The sequence below is a fragment of the Siphateles boraxobius genome, unplaced genomic scaffold (genome assembly GCF_051911475.1).
Source record: "Siphateles boraxobius isolate OS27281-9 unplaced genomic scaffold, OSU_SipBor_1 12, whole genome shotgun sequence".
NCBI lineage: Eukaryota > Metazoa > Chordata > Actinopteri > Cypriniformes > Leuciscidae > Siphateles > Siphateles boraxobius.
In genome coordinates this window covers 34,208,576-34,231,496 of record NW_027508722.1, presented here as the reverse complement: position 1 = coordinate 34,231,496, position 22,921 = coordinate 34,208,576, and the positions used below count along the sequence as shown (strand labels likewise).

At 41.8% G+C, this 22,921-nt stretch overlaps 1 protein-coding gene across 3 annotated transcripts in view; it reads left to right on the top strand.

The window, feature by feature from the left end:
* The window catches only part of xylb (xylulokinase homolog (H. influenzae)), a 59,714-nt gene that overhangs the window by 25,425 nt on the left and 11,368 nt on the right, over positions 1-22,921 (top strand). For all 3 annotated transcript variants that reach the window (XM_077219231.1, XM_077219230.1, XM_077219232.1), the window contains 3 exons: positions 717-775; positions 895-982; positions 12,363-12,457. In XM_077219231.1, the coding sequence (XP_077075346.1) occupies positions 717-775; positions 895-982; positions 12,363-12,457 (242 nt within the window). The remainder of the gene's footprint in view (positions 1-716; positions 776-894; positions 983-12,362; positions 12,458-22,921) is intronic.

Genomic DNA, 22,921 nt, shown 5'->3' with positions numbered 1-22,921 from the left:
TGTGTGTGTCTTCAGCAGCACCTGTAGGTCTGAGCTCTTAGGAACGAGTCTCATGAATATTTAATGAATGCAAATGAGGCTGATCTTAATCATTCCGTCAGTCTTTTTATGCGGAGGAAACGCAGGAATGCTGGGAAAAAGCCAAACCAGAGACTTCTCCAGAAAATGCCTGCAGTGTTGTTTACTTATGCTTATGAAGAATCAAACCGAGATCCACTGCATGTGTTGTTTTATATGTGTGTATATATATATATATATATATATATATATATATCCATCACTTTCTGTCTGATTATCTGGTTCATGTTTTCTATTAAGATGCAGTTTGTTGATCTCAGATCTGTTCCTCATGGTGCTCAAATTTTACAGGTGCAATAATTTTATGGTTTGGATCTGCAGTGATTTTCCTTTTTATGTGCCATTTTATTGCATAACATTTGTTTATATGCTTTATACAGGCTGAATTATGCTTTAATTAGCATAACATAATGTTTTATGTCTCATTCAGCCTGTGATGGCAGTGTTAACATGACTGATGTCTGGCATGCTTCATACACACACACACACACACACACACACACACACACACACACACAGAGAGAGAAAACAGCTCACAGCGCTTCTGTTATGATCTGTCTGTTAATCTAGTTAGTTGTCACGTGCAGTAAGTTTAGTTTATGATGATATTTAACTATAAATCTCTCTCTCTCCTGTAGTTCAGGGCACTCGAGTGCTGGCAACAGGAGGAGCGTCATCTAACAAGGACATTTTACAGGTATTATTTTAGGACGCTGTTGTTATCACTGCAACTCTGATCACATGATTATGAGTCTGTAGTTATAGCGTAATATCATGTCGGGACTTGTAATGTTCGTTCATATCTCATCACTTCAGGTTCTGTCTGACGTCTTCAACGCTCCGGTTTACACCATCGACGTGCCGAACTCTGCCAGTCTGGGCTGCGCTTACAGAGCTCTGCACGGTAAACACACATTATGCTTATTGTTATATTATAACACAGATAATTCTGGTCCTGTCGTCTGATTGGTCAATCCACAGCCTCCATAGAGACCAACTATTGACCTTAGTTTACATGTCATCACTAGATCTACTAGTTGAAGGGTGATTTGTCAGATTTACATTTTATAAGATAATGCCATTTCAAATGTTTCATTTTTATGTATTTTAATGAATATATGAATATATTAATTATATATATAAGTAATAATCATTAAATGTAAATGTAATTAACATTTTAAATTTTTTACAATCAATATTTGTTTATTTAATATTTTTAAATAAAGTTAGATGTAATATTTACATTGGGCAAAAATAGATTTAAGATTTATATGTAATAGTTCATTTTTAATTATTTTATGTTATTTTTTTTTATATATGCTAGGATGATGTACCAGATTCACATTTTATAAGATAATGCTGTATTTTAATATTATAATATAAATATTATTTATAATATTAATATTATAAATTATACTATTAATGTATTAAATGTAAGCGTAATTAATATTTTCAATATTATTTAAATTCAATTTAAATGTTCAATATAAATCCATGTGAAATTTCACTCATTTGCATTTTCTTAAATATTTTTTGTATATAATAGAAATAGATTTAGGATTTATATTTATAGGTAATATTTTTTTTCTTTTATTATTTTCTTTTATTTTTTTATTTTATTAGTTTTTTAATTTTATATATAAGTACTAATGCATGAAAAATACTTTATAATATACAGTGTATGCATACTATAATATACTATATATGCATACTATAATATATTATAAATTATGCAATATATATGATAAATGAGACATTTTAATGTTTTATTAAATATGTATTTAGGTAAATCTGACAAAATTGTTATATTTGGCACCCAGACAGTTACTAGAAGGAACAGAGCGATGCGTAGGAGACACACGTCGACACAACATATCAAAGGTTGGCTTGTTTATCCTAAAATTTCAGACCCACTGCTCCTCGTTAAAGCCCGCAACGATCTCATGAAAGTGCGTATCTGTAGCACGAATATTATTTCTCATGAGAAATTTCTTTTATATAACTTTGCATATATCACAAAGCTAGCATCAAGCATATTCCGCGTTCGTCCATCTGTGCAAGAATCCCCTTTAAGCATGTGCGACGTTTCGGATATGGGTCACAATTGAAAGAATGTGTAAACGAACGGTCAAAAAAATCGGAAATAGGCAACAGATCAGAATTGGGCATCAAGACCTGCAGTGTAAAGAGGCCCAACTGGCCAGAATATCTGAATAACTGTCTGTCCTTCAGTCTCGTTGACGTCCCGCATCGATCTAATCATCCAGAGGAAGCTCGCTGTACTCCACTAATGATGTCTTTTGCTTTTGAGTGTGTGAGGGCTGAAATTCAGACAGATGCTTCAGTCTGATCATGTTAATATGATGAGATAGAGAGGGTCGTTTAAAAGCCAGTGCTTCATTACTAGAATCAAACACACAGATGAGACTTTAATCACTGTCTGGATGATGAAGACTTTCTGCTTCATACAAACAGTCATTCATGACCCGGGTCATCGCTTTCTTTAATAGACGTTAGACTTTACATGGAGAGCGACTCCTTCCTTCGTTGGATTCCCGTAAATCTGAAGGGGGTTTACACATTATTCTTATCATGCATTAGTCCAGACAGTGATCTTTTGTTAATTGGGAGAAGAGACACTCTCATTGGCTGTATCCTTTTGCTTGGGTAATATATTTACATAGAAGACAGCTCTTTTAGATTGCAAAAAATATTTCACAGTTCTTACTGTATTTTTGATCAAATAAATGCAGTCGTGTGGGTATATATATGTATACTATGCATTCACACATGTGCACTGTTGAAACACAGTAAGTATATTTATGCATGCTCATTTCAGTGAATAATGAAACTCTGGTAAGTGCATGTGTGTGAATGCATGATAGTGCATGTGTGTGAATGCATGATAGTGCATGTGTGTGAATGTATGATAGTGCATGTGTGTGAATGCATGATAGTGCATGTGTGTGAATGCATGATAGTGCATGTGTGTGAATGCATGATAGTGCATGTGTGTGAATGTATCAAATCTGAAATGCTGTTGCTTTTCCTCTCAGACAAATGTTTGCAGTGTGAAACATAAGGGCCTTTTTATCAGGATAAGAGAGATTGAGTTCATGACGGATGTGGTCTGAATCAGTTTCCCAAACTCTATTAGATTGTGATCCATTAGACGGACACACTCATTATTCTGCGTTTTGTTGTCGTGAGTCAGAGAAAGGAAGCCTGGAGCGCTGACCCAGATGATCAGTCGTAACTGAAGGCCTTTAGTTAGCGCTGGTCTTCTGACTCCAGTCAACGCACACTCACGTCAACACAAGTCCATTTTCATTACGTCTGCCGCTGGATTTAATCGCCTGTCGTGATTTATTGTGTTTGCTGTTGGCTGTTAGAGCTGCTGCAGTGATAACAGTGTTTCTGCTGCGTTTGCTGGAACAGAATAAACCAGAGACGTCTGCAACACCTGCAGAGAGACATTAGCATTGCTATTAGTATGATTGGTGTAATATTAATATGATTAATACACAACCTGCATGCTGCAATGCAATCCTTAGATATGAGCCAGTCACGTGAGCTATATTTATTTATTTATTTTATTTTTATTTTTTAAAGGGTAACTAAACCCTTGGTCAGAGCCTGACTCCACCCACTGACAATATTTGAAAAATGCTGTAAAAGTGGGCAGAGCCCAGCGGAGGGGGGCGTGCACCTGAGACACATCTCTCTGTAGGCAAGGGCGTGATGAGCTGGTACCCTCTGATTCAGAGGGCACCACAAGGAATTTTCCTTCCAATAGGAAAATTCAACCGCAGTAGACACCGTTCAACGTGAAGAGGGCAACACTCAGACGTTTTTACACCATATATTGCAGAATTAAAACAATTTAAACCCAAATGTCACAAAATGTACTCGAATCAATGAACAGCATTTATGAAGCTCCATTCTTACAGATCATTAACTAAAAAAAGTTGTTTTAGTGTTTAGTTGCCCTTTAAACCATTTATGTTTAAATGCATTGAAAATGCTTTTGTTTAAATGCATTTAAATTGATTTGTTCAAATGCATTTAAATTTTATTTATTTAAATTCATATAAGTTTATTTGGTTAAATGCATTTAAATTTATTTATTTATTGCATTTATTGGGTTAAATGCATTGAAAATATAATTGGTTTTAAATGCAATTAAATTTAATTAGTTTGAACGCATTTAAGTTTGTTTGGATAAATGCATTTATTTTTTTTTATTTTTTATTTACGTATTATAATAATATAATTCAAATAAGTATATTATAATAATTGTATTACAATTACATAATTTAAATCAATTTAATTTTAATAATGTAATTTAATATAATATTAAAATAATATAATCAAAAAAATAAAAGATTCAAAGTGCATGTTATGTTATATTGTTGCATTCACATGATTGTGTGTTTGAAGCCTATCTTGTCTGTCAAGATATAGTATGTGAAATCTATCTGACATATGAAACTCAAACGTGATCTGGTCTATATTGAGCGTGAAGTGTACGTACAGCGTCTCGGATGATGAAAGAGCTGAAAGAGAAACTGCTGTATTGCTGTAAAGCCTCATTAGTCTTTCACACCAGATGAAGCAACTTCTGAGAAATCGTAACACGCTGTGGCATCTTTTAACACACTGACCGTCTGTCGCTGTGTGTGTGTGTGTGTGTGTGTGTGTGTGTGTGTGTGTGTGTGTGTGTGTGTGTGTGTGTGTGTGTGTGTGTGTGTGTGTGTGTGTGTGTGTGTGTGTGTGTGTGTGTGTGTGAGCGTGAGCGTGAGCGTCCACTCCTACGAAAGGTCAGTGATGCCCGAGTGATGCTGTGTAAGCTGATGTGCTGGTACCTTGTTTTCAGTCTGTTTGCTTTTGTCTATGATTTAATAATGCAAAGCAACTCTTGCCTCTAATATCACATGACATCATATGGACGCCCGTCTCTCGTAAACAAATCACTCGGTCCAATAAGCCTTTCAAATGAAGTATCAGTATCAGGCCTTCACGCTCCCTCTCATTATTCTGCTCTTTTCAGTGCCATAATGCACGTGATTCACTGGAGTTTCATTCAGTTTCATATTCATCATCAGATGAATATCACTGTTGGTCTGAAAGTTGTTGATTATCATCACTCACACCCCAACAAATGTAATAAAAAACACTGTGTGACAGACCTAGTTTTTGGACTTTTCATATATGGTTTGGACAACGTGTATTTTAACCGTCGCACATTTTTTGGGTTATCAAGTACTTTGATTTCAGATAAAAAGTGCTTTTTCTTTTATATCAATCAAGTTTCCCAGTGGAAAAAGTAGCGGCTATTAATTATATGAAACGACTGGAAAGTTATGGATTTCTCCAGGCAAAATGAACACTTGAGAATGTGCTTTTGTAACATTTACAAATGAACTGGTAATGAAAGAGAAATATAGATTGCAAACTTCATAAACACTTTGTATGAATTTAGAGGGTGAATTTAGGTCAACTTTAGATGGTGATCTTTGTTAAAAGCTTTAAAAAGGACAAAAAGCATAGTTAAGTTAGATAATTAGTTTCTAAGTCAGTTTTTTCTGAGCTGCTCTATTCCATAAAATAAAAATTGGATTGTGATTTATAATAATTCGTTACATTTATATAGCGCTGTTCTGAGTAATCAAGTTAAACTTAAGTTATAGTTAAAGGGGTGGTAAAACACGATTTCACTTTTCTAACTTTAGCTAGTGTGTAATGTTGCTGTTTGAGGATAAACAACATCTGCAAAGTTACAGCGCTCAAAGTTCAAAGCAAAGGGAGATATTTGCTTTTAAAAAATTCAATTTCTAAGGACTACAGCAAACGATCGGTTTTGGACTACACGACATTCCTCGGGAGTTGCTGACGTCAGCATATCCCATTATTTACATAAACCCCTCCTCCGAGAATACTGAAGCGGGGCGAGGCCATTTTATATTGCTGTTTTGGACAGGAGTTGTCGCAATGCCGTCGAAACGCTGCTGTTATTTTCATCCGGATTGCAGGTTCACTTTGTTCAGCCTTTCATAGGGACGAGGGAGTTAGGGATCAATGGTTAAAATTTATTTTTAACTCGGTCCCTCATAATTATGACCCAAATCTCGCTCTCTGTGCTGAACATGTTACGGAGGAAAGCTTTCGCAATCTTCTCAAGCTCAATGCAGGATTCACACAACGGCTTGTCCTGAAAGATGGAGCAGTTCCAACTTTAAAAACAGAAGCTTTTGTTTACGGGCCACAACCTGTAAGTATGATTTATTTTTCGTCGATGTGTTTCCTGTAATAGTTCGTATTGTTAACTGTACGTTGTAAGAAAGGAAGTAAACAAATCACAACGCTGTTTGGCTCTGCTGGTTTGTTAAATGCTCATTCATACTTAACGTTATCCGACAAACACCTAACGTTACAAACTTTTTTTTTTAATCTCAACAGCGAACTTGGAATTAGTGTAAATTATTCTTTGATTAGAGCTTTTATGTTTATCTACATGATTGTTTATCTACAGGCTAAACATGGTTCTGTGTTTGATTTGGCAGCCGATGTTTAGTGTTCGTTTTGGGTTAATAGTTCTGTCGACAGATATTTGTCTAACAATCGTTCTAAAAATACAAAAGTAACGGTGGCATACAGTCAGTAACGATCACTATAGATTCGCAGTCTTTACTCAAAAAAATCCCTTTGAGGACTGTAGTGTAATTTGTTATAACGATTATATGAAATTCTTGTTTATGAAGCTTATTTTTTTGTAATTCTATAATAATTAGTACAATTAAATAACAGCGTATCTAAAAAGTAATGAGAGAACAACAAAAAACAAACCTTTCTGAAACGTCGTTTAACAGCCGTTCTTGAGCAGGTTCTGCTCGATCATCTTCACTAACGTTTCCCCGGGTCCGATGGGTTTTATTGACGCCATTGTTTATAATACACCAAAGCACAAAGTACCGGTAAAGGTACGGGGTGTGACGTTTTCGGAAAACATGCACTAGACGGTTAGCGAATCACAACACACTGGGCCAGCTAACCAATCTGAGCCCATTGCGTAGTTTTGAGGGGCTGGCTTCATAGAACCAGGAAACCATCAGACCGTTTTTACAAGGAGGGACAGAGCAGTGTAGAATAAAGCTAAAATATATGAAAAATAATGCAATTTTTAAAAACAAAGCATGAACACATGTTACAGTGCACCCCACAAACACAATCAAGCCTTCGAAAAAATGCGTTTTACCACCCCTTTAAAATCTCTTAAATAAGGATAAAAAAAGCACCATAAAAGTTTTATTTAGTAAGTTAGTTTTTGTCTGAGCTGCTCTATTCCATAAAATGACATTTGGATTGTGATTTATATATTCCATTAAACGCTTTATTAACGCACAAACCCAATATTTGGAATATGACCCTGCATTCACTCCTCAGTTCAGTGTGTGTTGTGTGTGATGATGTGTGTTCCTCAGTGTGTGTGATGTGTGTTCCTCAGTGTGTGTGATGTGTGTGATGATGTGTGTTCCTCAGTGTGTGTGATGTGTGTGATGATGTGTGTTCCTCAGTGTGTGTGATGTGTGTGATGATGTGTGTTCCTCAGTGTGTGTGATGATGTGTGTTCCTCAGTGTGTGTGATGTGTGTGATGATGTGTGTTCCTCAGTGTGTGTGATGTGTGTGATGATGTGTGTTCCTCAGTGTGTGTGATGTGTGTGATGATGTGTGTTCCTCAGTGTGTGTGATGTGTGTGATGATGTGTGTTCCTCAGTGTGTGTGATGTGTGTGATGATGTGTGTTCCTCAGTGTGTGTGATGTGTGTTCCTCAGTGTGTGTGATGTGTGTGATGATGTGTGTTCCTCAGTGTGTGTGATGTGTGTGATGATGTGTGTTCCTCAGTGTGTGTGATGTGTGTGTGTTGATGTGTGTTCCTCAGTGTGTGTGATGTGTGTGTGTTGATGTGTGTTCCTCAGTGTGTGTGATGTGTGTGATGATGTGTGTTCCTCAGTGTGTGTGTTGTGTGTGATGATGTGTGTTCCTCAGTGTGTGTGTTGTGTGTGATGATGTGTGTTCCTCAGTGTGTGTGTTGTGTGTGATGATGTGTGTTCCTCAGTGTGTGTGTTGTGTGTGATGATGTGTGTTGTGTGTGATGATGTGTGTTCCTCAGTGTGTGTGTTGTGTGTGATGATGTGTGTTCCTCAGTGTGTGTGTTGTGTGTGATGATGTGTGTTCCTCAGTGTGTGTGTTGTGTGTGATGATGTGTGTTCCTCAGTGTGTGTGATGTGTGTGTTGATGTGTGTTCCTCAGTGTGTGTGATGTGTGTTCCTCAGTGTGTGTGATGTGTGTGATGATGTGTGTTCCTCAGTGTGTGTGATGTGTGTGTGTGTTGATGTGTGTTCCTCAGTGTGTGTGATGTGTGTGTGTTGATGTGTGTTCCTCAGTGTGTGTGATGTGTGTGTGTTGATGTGTGTTCCTCAGTGTGTGTGATGTGTGTGATGATGTGTGTTCCTCAGTGTGTGTGATGTGTGTGTGTTGATGTGTGTGTGATGTGTGTGTGTTGATGTGTGTTCCTCAGTGTGTGTGATGTGTGTGTGTTGATGTGTGTTCCTCTGTGTGTTCCTCAGTGTGTGATGTGTGATGATGTGTGTTCCTCAGTGTGTGTGTTGTGTGTGATGATGTGTGTTCCTCAGTGTGTGTGAGATGTGTGTGTGTGTTGATGTGTGTTCCTCAGTGTGTGTGATGTGTGTGTGTTGATGTGTGTTCCTCGGTGTGTGTGATGTGTGTGTGTTGATGTGTGTTCCTCAGTGTGTGTGATGTGTGTGTGTTGATGTGTGTTCCTCAGTGTGTGTGATGTGTGTGATGATGTGTGTTCCTCAGTGTGTGTGTGTTGATGTGTGTTCCTCAGTGTGTGTGATGTGTGTGTGTTGATGTGTGTTCCTCAGTGTGTGTGATGTGTGTGATGATGTGTGTTCCTCAGTGTGTGTGATGTGTGTGTGTTGATGTGTGTGTGATGTGTGTGTGTTGATGTGTGTTCCTCAGTGTGTGTGATGTGTGTGTGTTGATGTGTGTTCCTCTGTGTGTTCCTCAGTGTGTGTGTTGTGTGTGATGATGTGTGTTCCTCAGTGTGTGTGTTGTGTGTGATGATGTGTGTTCCTCAGTGTGTGTGAGATGTGTGTGTGTGTGTTGATGTGTGTTCCTCAGTGTGTGTGATGTGTGTGTGTTGATGTGTGTTCCTCGGTGTGTGTGATGTGTGTGTGTTGATGTGTGTTCCTCAGTGTGTGTGATGTGTGTGTGTTGATGTGTGTTCCTCAGTGTGTGTGATGTGTGTGATGATGTGTGTTCCTCAGTGTGTGTGTGTTGATGTGTGTTCCTCAGTGTGTGTGATGTGTGTGTGTGTTGATGTGTGTTCCTCAGTGTGTGTGATGTGTGTGTGTTGATGTGTGTTCCTCAGTGTGTGTGATGTGTGTGTGTTGATGTGTGTTCCTCAGTGTGTGTGATGTGTGTGTGTTGATGTGTGTTCCTCGGTGTGTGTGATGTGTGTGTGTTGATGTGTGTTCCTCAGTGTGTGTGATGTGTGTGTGTTGATATGTGTTCCTCAGTGTGTGTGATGTGTGTGTGTTGATGTGTGTTCTTCAGTGTGTGTGATGTGTGTGTGTTGATGTGTGTTCCTCAGTGTGTGTTGATGTGTGTTCTTCAGTGTGTGTTGATGTGTGTTCCTCAGTGTGTGTGATGTGTGTGTTGATGTGTGTTCCTCAGTGTGTGTGATGTGTGTGTGTTGATGTGTGTTCCTCAGTGTGTGTGATGTGTGTGTGTTGATGTGTGTTCCTCAGTGTGTGTGATGTGTGTGATGATGTGTGTTCCTCAGTGTGTGTGATGTGTGTGTGTTGATGTGTGTTCCTCAGTGTGTGTGATGTGTGTGTGTTGATGTGTGTTCCTCAGTGTGTGTGATGTGTGTTCCTCTGTGTGTTCCTCAGTGTGTGTGATGTGTGATGATGTGTGTTCCTCAGTGTGTGTGTTGTGTGTGATGATGTGTGTTCCTCAGTGTGTGTGTTGTGTGTGATGATGTGTGTTCCTCAGTGTGTGTGAGATGTGTGTGTGTGTTGATGTGTGTTCTTCAGTGTGTGTGATGTGTGTGTGTTGATGTGTGTTCCTCGGTGTGTGTGACGTGTGTGTGTTGATGTGTGTTCCTCAGTGTGTGTGATGTGTGTGTGTTGATGTGTGTTCCTCAGTGTGTGTGATGTGTGTGATGATGTGTGTTCCTCAGTGTGTGTGTGTTGATGTGTGTTCCTCAGTGTGTGTGATGTGTGTGTGTGTTGATGTGTGTTCCTCAGTGTGTGTGATGTGTGTGTTGATGTGTGTTCCTCAGTGTGTGTGATGTGTGTGTGTTGATGTGTGTTCCTCAGTGTGTGTGATGTGTGTGTGTTGATGTGTGTTCCTCGGTGTGTGTGATGTGTGTGTGTTGATGTGTGTTCCTCAGTGTGTGTGATGTGTGTGTGTTGATATGTGTTCCTCAGTGTGTGTGATGTGTGTGTGTTGATGTGTGTTCTTCAGTGTGTGTGATGTGTGTGTGTTGATGTGTGTTCCTCAGTGTGTGTTGATGTGTGTTCCTCAGTGTGTGTGTTGATGTGTGTTCTTCAGTGTGTGTTGATGTGTGTTCCTCAGTGTGTGTGATGTGTGTGTGTTGATGTGTGTTCCTCAGTGTGTGTGTTGATGTGTGTTCTTCAGTGTGTGTGATGTGTGTGTGTTGATGTGTGTTCCTCAGTGTGTGTGATGTGTGTGTGTTGATGTGTGTTCCTCAGTGTGTGTGATGTGTGTGTGTTGATGTGTGTTCTTCAGTGTGTGTGATGTGTGTGTGTTGATGTGTGTTCCTCAGTGTGTGTGTGATGTGTGTGTGTTGATGTGTGTTCCTCAGTGTGTGTGTTGATGTGTGTTCTTCAGTGTGTGTTGATGTGTGTTCCTCAGTGTGTGTGATGTGTGTGTGTTGATGTGTGTTCCTCAGTGTGTGTGTTGATGTGTGTTCTTCAGTGTGTGTGATGTGTGTGTGTTGATGTGTGTTCCTCAGTGTGTGTGATGTGTGTGTGTTGATGTGTGTTCCACAGTGTGTGTGATGTGTGTGTGTTGATGTGTGTTCCTCAGTGTGTGTGATGTGTGTGTGTTGATGTGTGTTCCTCAGTGTGTGTGATGTGTGTGATGATGTGTGTTCCTCAGTGTGTGTGATGATGTGTGTTCCTCAGTGTGTGTGTTGATGTGTGTTCCTCAGTATGCGTGATGTGTGTGATGATGTGTGTTCCTCAGTGTGTGTGTTGATGTGTGTTCCTCAGTGTGTGTGATGTGTGTGTGTTGATGTGTGTTCCTCAGTGTGTGTGATGTGTGTGTGTTGATGTGTGTTCCTCAGTGTGTGTGATGTGTGTGTTCCTCAGTGTGTGTGTTGATGTGTGTTCCTCAGTGTGTGTGATGTGTGTGATGATGTGTGTTCCTCAGTGTGTGTGTTGATGTGTGTTCCTCAGTGTGTGTGATGTGTGTGTGTTGATGTGTGTTCCTCAGTGTGTGTGATGTGTGTGTGTTGATGTGTGTTCCACAGTGTGTGTGATGATGTGTGTTCCTCAGTGTGTGTGATGTGTGTGTGATGATGTGTGTTCCTCAGTGTGTGTGATGATGTGTGTGTGTTGATGTGTGTTCCTCAGTGTGTGTGATGTGTGTGATGATGTGTGTTCCTCAGTGTGTGTGTTGATGTGTGTTCCTCAGTGTGTGTGATGTGTGTGTGTTGATGTGTGTTCCACAGTGTGTGTGATGATGTGTGTTCCTCAGTGTGTGTGATGTGTGTGTGTTGATGTGTGTTCCTCAGTGTGTGTGATGTGTGTGTGTTGATGTGTGTTCCTCAGTGTGTGTGATGTGTGTGTGTTGATGTGTGTTCCTCAGTGTGTGTGATGTGTGTGTGTTGATGTGTGTTCCTCAGTGTGTGTGATGTGTGTGATGATGTGTGTTCCTCAGTGTGTGTGATGTGTGTGATGATGTGTGTTCCTCAGTGTGTGTGATGTGTGTGATGATGTGTGTTCCTCAGTGTGTGTGTTGTGTGTGATGATGTGTGTTGATGTGTGTTCCACAGTGTGTGTGATGTGTGTGTGTTGATGTGTGTTCCTCAGTGTGTGTGTTGATGTGTGTTCCTCAGTGTGTGTGATGTGTGTGTGTTGATGTGTGTTCCTCAGTGTGTGTGATGTGTGTGTGTTGATGTGTGTTCCTCAGTGTGTGTGATGTGTGTGTGTTGATGTGTGTTCCTCAGGCCTGACGGCAGAAACAGGACGATCTTTCTCAGAGACGACCCGAAGCGCTCCAGATCCGCAGCTGGCCGTGAGACCCGAACCAGGAGCTCTTGAGGTACACACACACACACACACACACACACACACACACACACACACACACACACACACACACACACACACACACACACACACACACACACACACACACACACACCCTTATAAACACTTCACAGTTTTCCTCTTCAGTGTGACTCACACTGTGCTGTTGCATTACTGCGGTATCTTCATCTCTTTCAGAAGCTTTAGATTCAGTCATCTGTGAACTGAAATATAAAGCAGTGAAAGATGTGGCCGTCGCGCAAAAAAACACAATTTAAAATCATTTCTTTGGTTTTTAACATATAATCGCTGTAAAATATGCAGCCTGACAGTAACTCCATCACTGTTTACAGCAAAATACAGTTAATGAATATATAGAGCAGATAAATTCATAAACACTTTTACTGTAAATCAATAGCTTTTTATGATTTATTTATGATTCATGGCTCTTCCTTACTGAAGACTATAATAAAACAGTTACAATTTTGACAATCTCACACTGGTGATGTTATTGTACATAATATCACCTCTTTTCAAGGTCAATAAATCGCTTCGTTTTTCTGTGATGTATTGTAATATTTGAAAGTCTCGCATTTGTTCTTTTCAACTATTTTCTTCAAAAAAATTATTTTAAATATGATTCAGTGATTCCTTTATTTCACTGACATTCCTAATTTTGTTTTATGTAGATTGCTGTTTATTGCGTATCGATTTAGTTGCATTAACAAGGGTGTTTAATGTAATTTCATGTTTTAATTCAGTTTGTTGTAGGCGTGATTCAGCTCATGATAGATAGTTATCAGAAGCAAACTATAATTTGCCATTAAACGATACTAAAATTCATTTAGTCGTTGACTCGAGATCGGGACGCTGAGCGATTCAGTTTAAGTATTGATTAATTGAAAAGATTTTACTGAAAAAGGAATAATTCATTCATGAATCTGACATAATGGATTGAACATTGTTGTTGTTAATTCCGCTAATTTAAATATCCGTATAATGCCCTGTTTCAAAGTCTGTCTCTACTAGAACAGGTTTTCCTGCTTGAATGTTGATAATTTTCCTCATATTCTCCATTGTTGCGGCTCCTCTCTTCCCAGTCTGTCAGTAACGCTCTGTTTACTTCCTGTCTCTATGAAGCCACTCCTTCTAAAAGCACACTGTGCTCTGATTGGTCGGCTGGATCAGTGTGTTGTGATTGGTCGAGCGCGTTCGTTCCCGGAAGAAACTCAAGTTACAATGGAGGCGTTTCAGGAGTTCAGAAACAGACACTGATATAGAGATATATATATAACTCCCGCTGGAGGGACTTTTTCATGCTCAAACAGCAACATTACATGTTAAAAGCATAATAGGAGCTCTTTAAATCCACATAATGTAGTAACAGCGTCTCTTTATTGTTGAGTCCTGAAAAGAACTCTCTGCTGTTATTAGCGAAACTGGAGTCATTGTGACCTTTCCACGCTACGTGTCTCCTGTGTTTTTACCCGCTGAACTCTGCTTTATGAGTCACTGCGTCTTCATTAAATGCTTCTTCTCATTTAGAGAGACGGATCGTGTGGGAAATAACATGCCATCCTCTCTGCCCATTCAGCTGGGTCAGTCCAGGACGAGCCCAACAACACTGGCTTTAGATACGGACTCTTTCATCGAGCGCTGGATCATATAAAGCTTTACAAACACTATTAGACTTCATGAACCAGCAGGAGGAGAATAATGCACTCGTACTCGACAGAAATAAAACACTGATGCATTGATGTCGTGTTAACAGAAGTCAAGAGAATTGAAGTTCACTTTAATATCATTATTAACGCTTTATGTGTGTGTATATACAGTATATATATATATATATATATATATATATATATACACACGTGTGTGTGTGTGTGTGTGTGTTTGTGTGTGTGTGTGTGTGTGTGTGTGTGTGTCCTCATTTCTGTATATTATGCTAACCCATATGTGGATTCAGATGTCGTTGTGCAAATTGCCTAATTTCTCAAAATTCAACATCACGCATATGCACACTATCGGTCACTTCTATCGGTTATATTTATTTTTGCAGAAACTGTTTCTTTATTTGATTATTTAATAATTTATTCCATTTAAATTTATTTCTTGAATGCATTTGAGTTTATTTAAATATTTATTGCATTAAAATATTTATTTAATTTAATTTAAAATGTAATTTTTTTAAATGCATTTAAATTATTTATTTATTTATTGAATTTTAATGTATTTACTAAATGCATTTAAATGTATGCATTTACATTATTTATTTATATATGTATATTTAAATACTTGTATTATAATTATATTATTCAAGTAATTTTATTATAATTATATTATTTAAATAATTATGTTTGAATTAGTTATTCTATTAATAATAGAGGAAGGGGAGTAAGTTTTGGAAGTTATAATATGTTGCAAAGGTGAACTTTTTAATGGAAATTTCCATATATTTCACTTTGTTTCTGGATATTAATATGTCAAGTATGATTTGTTATTATGAACCGTTTATATTATATTTTGTTTTTTGGTGGTCCAGTTTACTTGTCAGAAGCGTTTTAACTACCCGATTACAGCTACAAGATTGACAGCTCTATTTAGCAAAAGGCAAATTGAACAAAAATTTCCCATCATGCTCTGTGAATGAGATGACAGAATAACGTTCATGCTAAAACCTCATTAATATGCATGAGTTTGGCTTTGACAGCTCAACTGGAAACATTACGATCTGTTTTTCTTTCTGAATGCTGTTGCTGAAAGTTGAATATTTGTATTAGAGATCAGACGTTTCTCTGCAGAACACAAAAGGAGATGTTGAGCAGAATGTGCATAAATCATCTATATATGACCTGTGTGTTATATTGCACACACAGAAACTGAAGTGGTTGTCCACTGAAAGCCTTGGACTGCGTGCGGTTCTGTTCTGGTGTGGAGCTCGACACAAATCAAATAAAGTCATATGGATTTGGAACAGTCATATTAAGTGAGTAAGTGAGGACAGAAATATCATTTTTTGATAAATTACTCTGTTAACGTATTTGACATATTAATATCCAGAAACAAAGTGAAATATATGGAAATTTCCATAAAAAGTTCATTGTACTATGCAACATATTTTAACTTCCAAAACTTTTTTAGATACTTTTGCATGTGAAACTTATGGAAGCCCTTTTCTGCCACTTTGATTCTGGTAAAGCAAAATGATGACACAAAAATCATAAATATGTGTTTAAAACTTGATATTATGACATACTAAGACATGATTAGGAGATAAAAAGTCAAAATTATGATATAAAATGTCAAAATTGTGACAAAGTTGAAATTATGAATTTTCAACTATTCTGATAATTGACTTATGCCTCATAGTTTACTTCTACAGTAGTGTCATTGTGATTTAGTATGTTTTTTGAAAACGGGTTTCAAAGGGCAACGTTTTGAAAACTATACCGTTATCGTAATCTACAAACATGCAAATTTGTGGAAACGGTGACGTCATGCACACGCGTAGTTTCTTTACAAAGTGGGATCGCCATCTACTGGCCTGATAGCAGAATACAGCGGTTTTAGCCGTTCTCGTGGATCCGTGTGAACAAGGATCGTTTTGTCTGAACACAAAGCTTTTCAAAAACTCAAAAGAAAAACTTTATCCTTTCTAATACATCGTTGTCATGTAAACATGCCTTTAATCTCCTCATAATGAATTCACCGAAGCATATTTTCCCTGTGTGACTGAACTGGGCTTTCACTGAATGTGTGATGTACGTGTGCCGCTGGCTTGAGGAACATGAATTACAGATATGCTTTTGATTATGAGCGTGTGTCATGCTCAGGGCTCCGGCTTATTATAACCGTAATAACTCGCTCTGACCTGAAGCGCATACATCAACTTCATATTCAAATCAAATGAGCCATGATTATATCTCCAATATCTCTAATGTATCTCATTCCTTAAGAAGAGCTGGAGTTTCTTTGTTTTTTCTTTTCTTTTTCACACAGTAAATGCTAGTAATGGTTAGATTACCTTTTTAATTAACATGAAATTACATTGACAACATTATTTCCCTAAGCCTAATATTTGCAGGGAAATAGGGCAGAATATGAAAAATACAGCTATGTTAACAAATACAATCCAGGATTTTATTAGTAAATGTTGAAATTAACTTAGCCTACTTTAGTTTTGTTCATGTTTACTAGTGCAGTTAAAGTTAGCAAATGAAACCTCAGTGTAAAGAGTTACCCATTAACCAATAAAAACAACTAAAGTATCAGCCAAAATGCAGAATTGTTTCAGAGATTTCGATGAAAGATTATGAGAAAACATTTTTTTAGAATATTATGACTGATGAATCATTAACATTTAGACCAGGAACATGAATTAATTACAAGTTAATGTTGATTTCATGTTGACTTTAATGACATTTAGTGTCTTTTGAATATGATATTTAACATTTTATTCAGGCCAATTATTGTGAAAATCTTGCTTTTCTTTAAAAGCAGAAATTGCTGTATTTTTATTATAATTATTTTTGTTCACCACACATCTTTTGAAGTGCGTCTCTGATAGTTAGTGCTGTCTTCTCAAACCCCGATCGTGTCAGTTCTGATCAGTGGGAATCAATCACGCCGGATTACTGTTCAGTGTGTTTTAATGTGCTGTACGGTAACGTGTGTGTGTGTGTGTGTGTGTGTGTGTGTGTGTGTGTGTGTGTGTGTGTGTGTGTGTGTGTGTGTGTGTGTGTGTGTGTGTGTGTGTGTGTGTGTGTGTGTGTGTGTGTGTGTGTGTGTGTGTTGTGTGTGTGTGTGTGTCAGAAACAGATGAAGTCATTCTGCTTGCGAGGCTCATACGGGAAAATGGTTGCTTTGAAAAATAATGCATTTGAAAAAAGAAGCGTGAGCAGTTATATTTACTTGTTAAGCTGCGAGACAAAGACTGATGATTCCTCAATTGATTTACAAGATTGATTCTTCATTTGAATGAGTTTTTAGTCGTGATTATTAGCTCATATGATGCCCATTACAATTAACATTCAAAAGTTTGGGGTTGGTCCGATTTTTTAATGCTTCTTCTTGCTCACTAATGCTGCATTTAATTGATGAAAAATACTGCCAATTTTTTTATATACATTTTTACACTTTAAAATAGCTGTTCCCTTTCGTTGTCACTCCGAGTTACGTCGGATGACGACGAATGGGGTTTCGCTTAGAACACCTATCGACTTCGAGTATTACAAAACGAGCCAATGGCAAAGAAATGCCATGGGTCTGCGGAATTTGCATAGCGTATCTCCGCCTTACCTCGTGGGTATAAAAGGAGGACGCCAGCAACATGCAGATATGTTTTCGCTTCGGAGCCAAGAATATTTCTTCACTCCACAGTCATCTCTGACTTCGCTCTACGAGACGAGCTTCTCTCTCCGATGTTGGTGTGACGGCGATCTGCAGCGAGCTCACAGTGCCTGCTGATCTGTGCAGTAATCTGCCAGTGTGTGTGTGTCTCCCTGTGTGCTTCAACATCGCGGAGTTTTTTTTCTCCTCTCTTAAAAGAGCTCGCACGCGGCACGTCTTTTTAAAGACTGCTCGCCCGTGCATTTCTGGTTGTAGCGGACTGGTATCGGAGTCTGATGGGCACGAGCGCTGTCTAGTGTGTTGGGCTTTGATCATGCTTGAACAGCGCTCGTGGATGACTCATGTTCTCTCTGGGAACGTGATCATCGCGTCATATATAGGTCGAGACTCGGTGAACTCGCAAGAGTGAGAGTCCCCTCATCCACCCCCCGATCTTCGGCTGGTGGCCAGGGTGACCTGAGGGTTACGGTCTGGAACAAGGCGCCGACTCTGTGTCCGCGACCCCAGCCCCCCTCTTTAATGACGGTGCCCGCTAGCGAACTGATGATTCCACGAGTCTACCCAAAAAAAAAACAAAAAAAAGGGGTGGCCTGTGTGTTTTCATTTGAAGCTACAGAGGATGATGCTGTGTCTGTAGCAGCATCACTAGGTGGGCTTGATTCTTCTGGAAATGACGACTCGTCACAGCTGCCACCCTCTGGTGTGCATACGGTTGTGCCTGAGTCTGATCCGGAGATGACGGCCATGCTTTCCCCGGACGATTGGTTTTTGGGTGAGGCCGCCGACCCGCGTCCACGGCAAACCCCAATATCTTTCCTCCCGGACGTGCATGATGAGACCACGGGTCCGCTCGTTGGTCTCATCCGCCTTTCCTCCCCTCAGGGGCCGCTGCCCATGGGTACACTGGGGTCCCCCCGGTTGAACGCTCTGTTGTCATGCTACTGTGTCCTCAGAGTGCTTCCCGGCGCAATCCTAAGCACCCGTCCTAAGCCTGTAGTTCTTTTCGTCTACACTAATCTGTGGCGAAATCCTATAGTGCCACAGGACAGGCAGCCGCCTCACTGCATCCCATGACCGTTCTGCTGGTCTACCTGACCCAGATGCTCATGGACATGCAGGAGGGCGGGACTGACCCGAGGCTCTTCAGTGAGCTGCGCGCCGCCACTGACCTTGCTCTCCGAGCGACGAAAGTGGCCGTACGCTCTCGGAGTCAGGTGATGTTCACCATTCTGGGGCTGACCGGTCTGATGTGCACGATGTCGGGTGGACCCGTCTGCTCGACACCCCCATCTCCCAAGTCGGCCTCTTCGGCGGTGCGGTTGAGTGTTTATGCCCTACAGTTCTCAACCGCCCATGAGCAGATTGAGGTTATTCTGCCCGACGGCCCCGCCGTCCGCTCAGATCCCTCAGTCTGCCCACCGCCGAAGGCACCCTCCTACGGTTCCAACCCCGCCCATTCACCCGGGCCTGGCTCTGGAAGACCGTAGGTGGGACGCCACAGCCTTCTCCAGCCCCGCCCCCCGCTAAACGCCGGGTTAGCGGCACTTTTGAGATGGGCTGCTCAGAGATGAGACTCAGTTCTTCCAGGAGTTGGTAGCAGGGCCACTCCTTTCCCCGGTGGAGGGCTGGCGAAGAATCCTTATTCAGGAAGAACTGACTCTCTCGTCTCTGAGCATATAGAGTTCTCGGACGACACAGAGCGCCGCCCACAAGCCGTGCTCTCCTCGTCCCCCTCTGTTCCAGAGGCGGTTGACACGGCGTGCCGTCCACGGACCGCTTCGCCCCTGTCCCCCTCTGTCGCCAGACCCCTGACAGAGCAGGCCCCCGTGGAACGCTGGTCCTTCCCTGGGCTCCTCTGTCAGGGTGCGGTTATGACCTTGCCCCCACACCGGGCCGCTATGCCGTCCACGTCTGGGCCGGTCATTCCGCTTCGCTGCACCACCGGGGGGACGTCTGTGGTTCTTGACGCCGTTGGTACAGTTGGGAGCCTGCCTAGAGCTTCCCTTCTGTTCCGCTGGGTCGCGCGAACCATCGGCTCGCCTTGCGATTCAGTTCGCACGGTCTCCTCCCCACTTCAGGGGAGTCTGCTCCACTTTGGTCGGTGGCTATGCCCCTATCATGAGAGCGGAGGTTGCTACCCTACTGGCGATGGGTGCGATTGAGACTGTTCCTCCAGCCGAAATGAGGTCCGGGTTTACAGCCCCTACCTCATTGTCCCGGAGAAGTCTGGTGGGTCACGGCCAATCCTGGACCTACGCATCTGAACCGCTCCCTTCACAGGCTGCCGTTCAAGATGCTCCTGGCCAAACGCATTTCTGGATGTGTGCGGCCACAGGATTGGTTTGCAGCGATCGACCTGAAGGACGCCTACTTTTATGTCTTCGTTCTCCTTCGACTCAGACCATACCTACGGTTTGCTGTCAGGGCACGCGCATATCAGTACGCTGCTATCCCATTCGGGCTAGCCCTGTCTCCTCGCGCCTTCACAGGGGTTGTTGAGGCAGCCCTTGTTCCTCCATGGGAACACGGGGTTCGCATCCTGAACTATCTCGGTGACTGGCTGTCTTAAGCTCACTCCTGAGACCAGGTTTGCGAATACAGGGACCCAGTGCTCCGGCACCTAGCTCGTCTGGGCCTTCGGGTCAACTGGGGAAGGAGTAAACTTTGCCCCGTGCAGAGGATCTCTTTTCTCGGTATGGACTTGGTCGCCTTCTCCACTCAGCCATTGCTGACTTGCCTGAGACTATCAAGCGCAAGAGTGCGGTTCCACTGAAGTTTTTTCAGAGGCTCCTGGGGCATATGGCATCTGCAGCCGCGGTACGCTGCTCAGATTGCTTTATATGAGACCGCTTCAGCTTTGGCTTCGCGACCGAGTCCCGAGGTGGGCATGGCAAAACGGCACCCTCCGAGTACCAGTTACTCCGACCTGCCGTCAGTACTCACCCCGTGGTCGAACCTCAGTTTCTACGGGCCCGAGTGCCCCTGGAACAAGCTTCCCGGCATGTTGTTGTCTCAACAGATGCCTCCACGGGCTGGGGCGCCATGCGCAATGGACATGCTGTCACACTCTCATGTTGAGCAGAAATGCTCCTGAAAAATTCTGTGAGATTTATCACACCCAGGTGTTGAGCAAGGTTGCTCCTGAAGCTCAGTGATTCTCGCATGTAGTGTTGAGCAGTATGGCATGTCTATTGCCTCGAGTTGCTGGCAGTACGCCTTGCCCTGCACCGCTTCCGGGCGTTGCTCTGGGGTCAACACGTACTAGTCCGATCAGACAATACCGCCACTGTAGCGTACATCAACCATCAAGGTGGTCTACGCTCGCGCCGTATGTCGCAACTCGCCCGCCACCTCCTCTTATGGAGTCAGAAGCATCTGAGGTCGCTTCGAGCCATCTTCATTCCCGGAGCGCTGAACTGTGCAGCCGACGAGCTCTCACGGCTTCGGACATTCCGGATAATGGCGACTCCATCCCCAGTCGGTTCAGCTGATTTGGGACCAGTTCGGGGACGCGCAGATAGATCTGTTTGCCTCTCACGACTCGACCCATTGCGCCCAGTTTTATTCCCTGACCGAGGGCACGCTCGGCACGGATGCTCTGGCGCACAGCTGGCCGCAGGGCCGCAAGTATGCGTTTCCCCCAGTGAGCCTTCTTGGCGGACCTGGTTCCCCGAACTAGTACTCCTCGCGACAGCACCTCCCTGGCCGATCCCTCTGAGGAAGAACCTTCTTTCTCAGGGACGGGGCCCCCTATGGCACCCTCGTCCCGATCTTTGGAACCTCCACGTGTGGCTCCTGGATGGGACGAGGCAGGTTTGAGTACCCTACCACCAGCGGTGGTGGCTACCATCACTTCCGCTAGAGCGTCGTCCACGAGACAAGTCTATGCGTTGAAGTGGAACCTCTTCGTCAACTGGTGCTCTTCTCACCGAGAAGACCCCCGGAGATGCTCGATCAGTGTTGTGCTTTCCTTCCTTCAACAGGGGCTGGGGCGAAGGCTGTCTCCCTCCACCCTGAAGGTCTATGTTGCCGCTATTGCCGCACATCATGACCTCATCGAAGGTAAGTCGGTGGGGAAGCACGACCTGGTCATCAGGTTCCTGAGAGGAGCGAGGAGACTAAATCCTCCTCGTCCTCCTCTCGTTCCCTCTTGGGACCTCTCAGTGGTTCTAACTGCCCTGAAGAGTGCTCCCTTTGAGCCCCTGCAATCAGTCGAGCTTAAGTTCCTGTCTATAAGACAGCGCTCCTGGTTGCACTGGCCTCCATCAAGAGGGTTGGGGACCTGCACGCATTCTCCGTTGACGAAGCGTGCCTGGAATTTTGGCCGGCTTCCTCTCACGTGATCCTGAGACCCCGGCCTGGATACGTGCCCAAGGTTCCTACCACTCCCTTTCGGGACCAGGTGGTGAACCTGCAAGCGCTGCCCTCGGAGGAGGCAGACCCAGCCTTGGCACTGCTCTGTCCAGTACACGCTCTCCGCGCCTATGTAGACAGAACGCAGTGTTTCAGGACCTCAGACCAGCTCTTTGTCTGTTTTGTAATACTCGAAGTCGATAGGTGTTCTAAGCGAAACCCCATTCGTCGTCATCCGACGTAACGTCTCCGTTCCCTACTCAGGGAACGAGGGTTACATACGTAACCGTAGACGTTTTTTTACATGAATATATGTTAAACTGTCACCTGCCCGTATACGGGCAACCTAAATGTACTTCACTATATTACTATTAAATCCTAATCTAGTCATGACAAACTATATATCCTTGGAAAGGTCTAAGACTCCTAAATAGATATTTTAGCGCTGTTGTTTTCTTACAAATTATGTATGAGCAGTAATATATGAATTTATGACAGGAGTGCGCCTCAAAAAATCGACGTCATTACAGGAGTTTCTGACCTTTGTCACAAAAAGTTGACGCACACACTTTGATTAATTTAAACTTTGGTTTTTAATGCTAAAAGTTCATAATAAAACATAATCTAGTATTTGTCAATAAAAAAAGATAAAATTGTATTTTAAAAAGTAAGAAGTCCTCTAAAAAGTATAAAATATATTATATATATATATATATATATATATATATAATTTATGAATTCATCCTGTGAAAACCGTTTTGAAATTGGACGT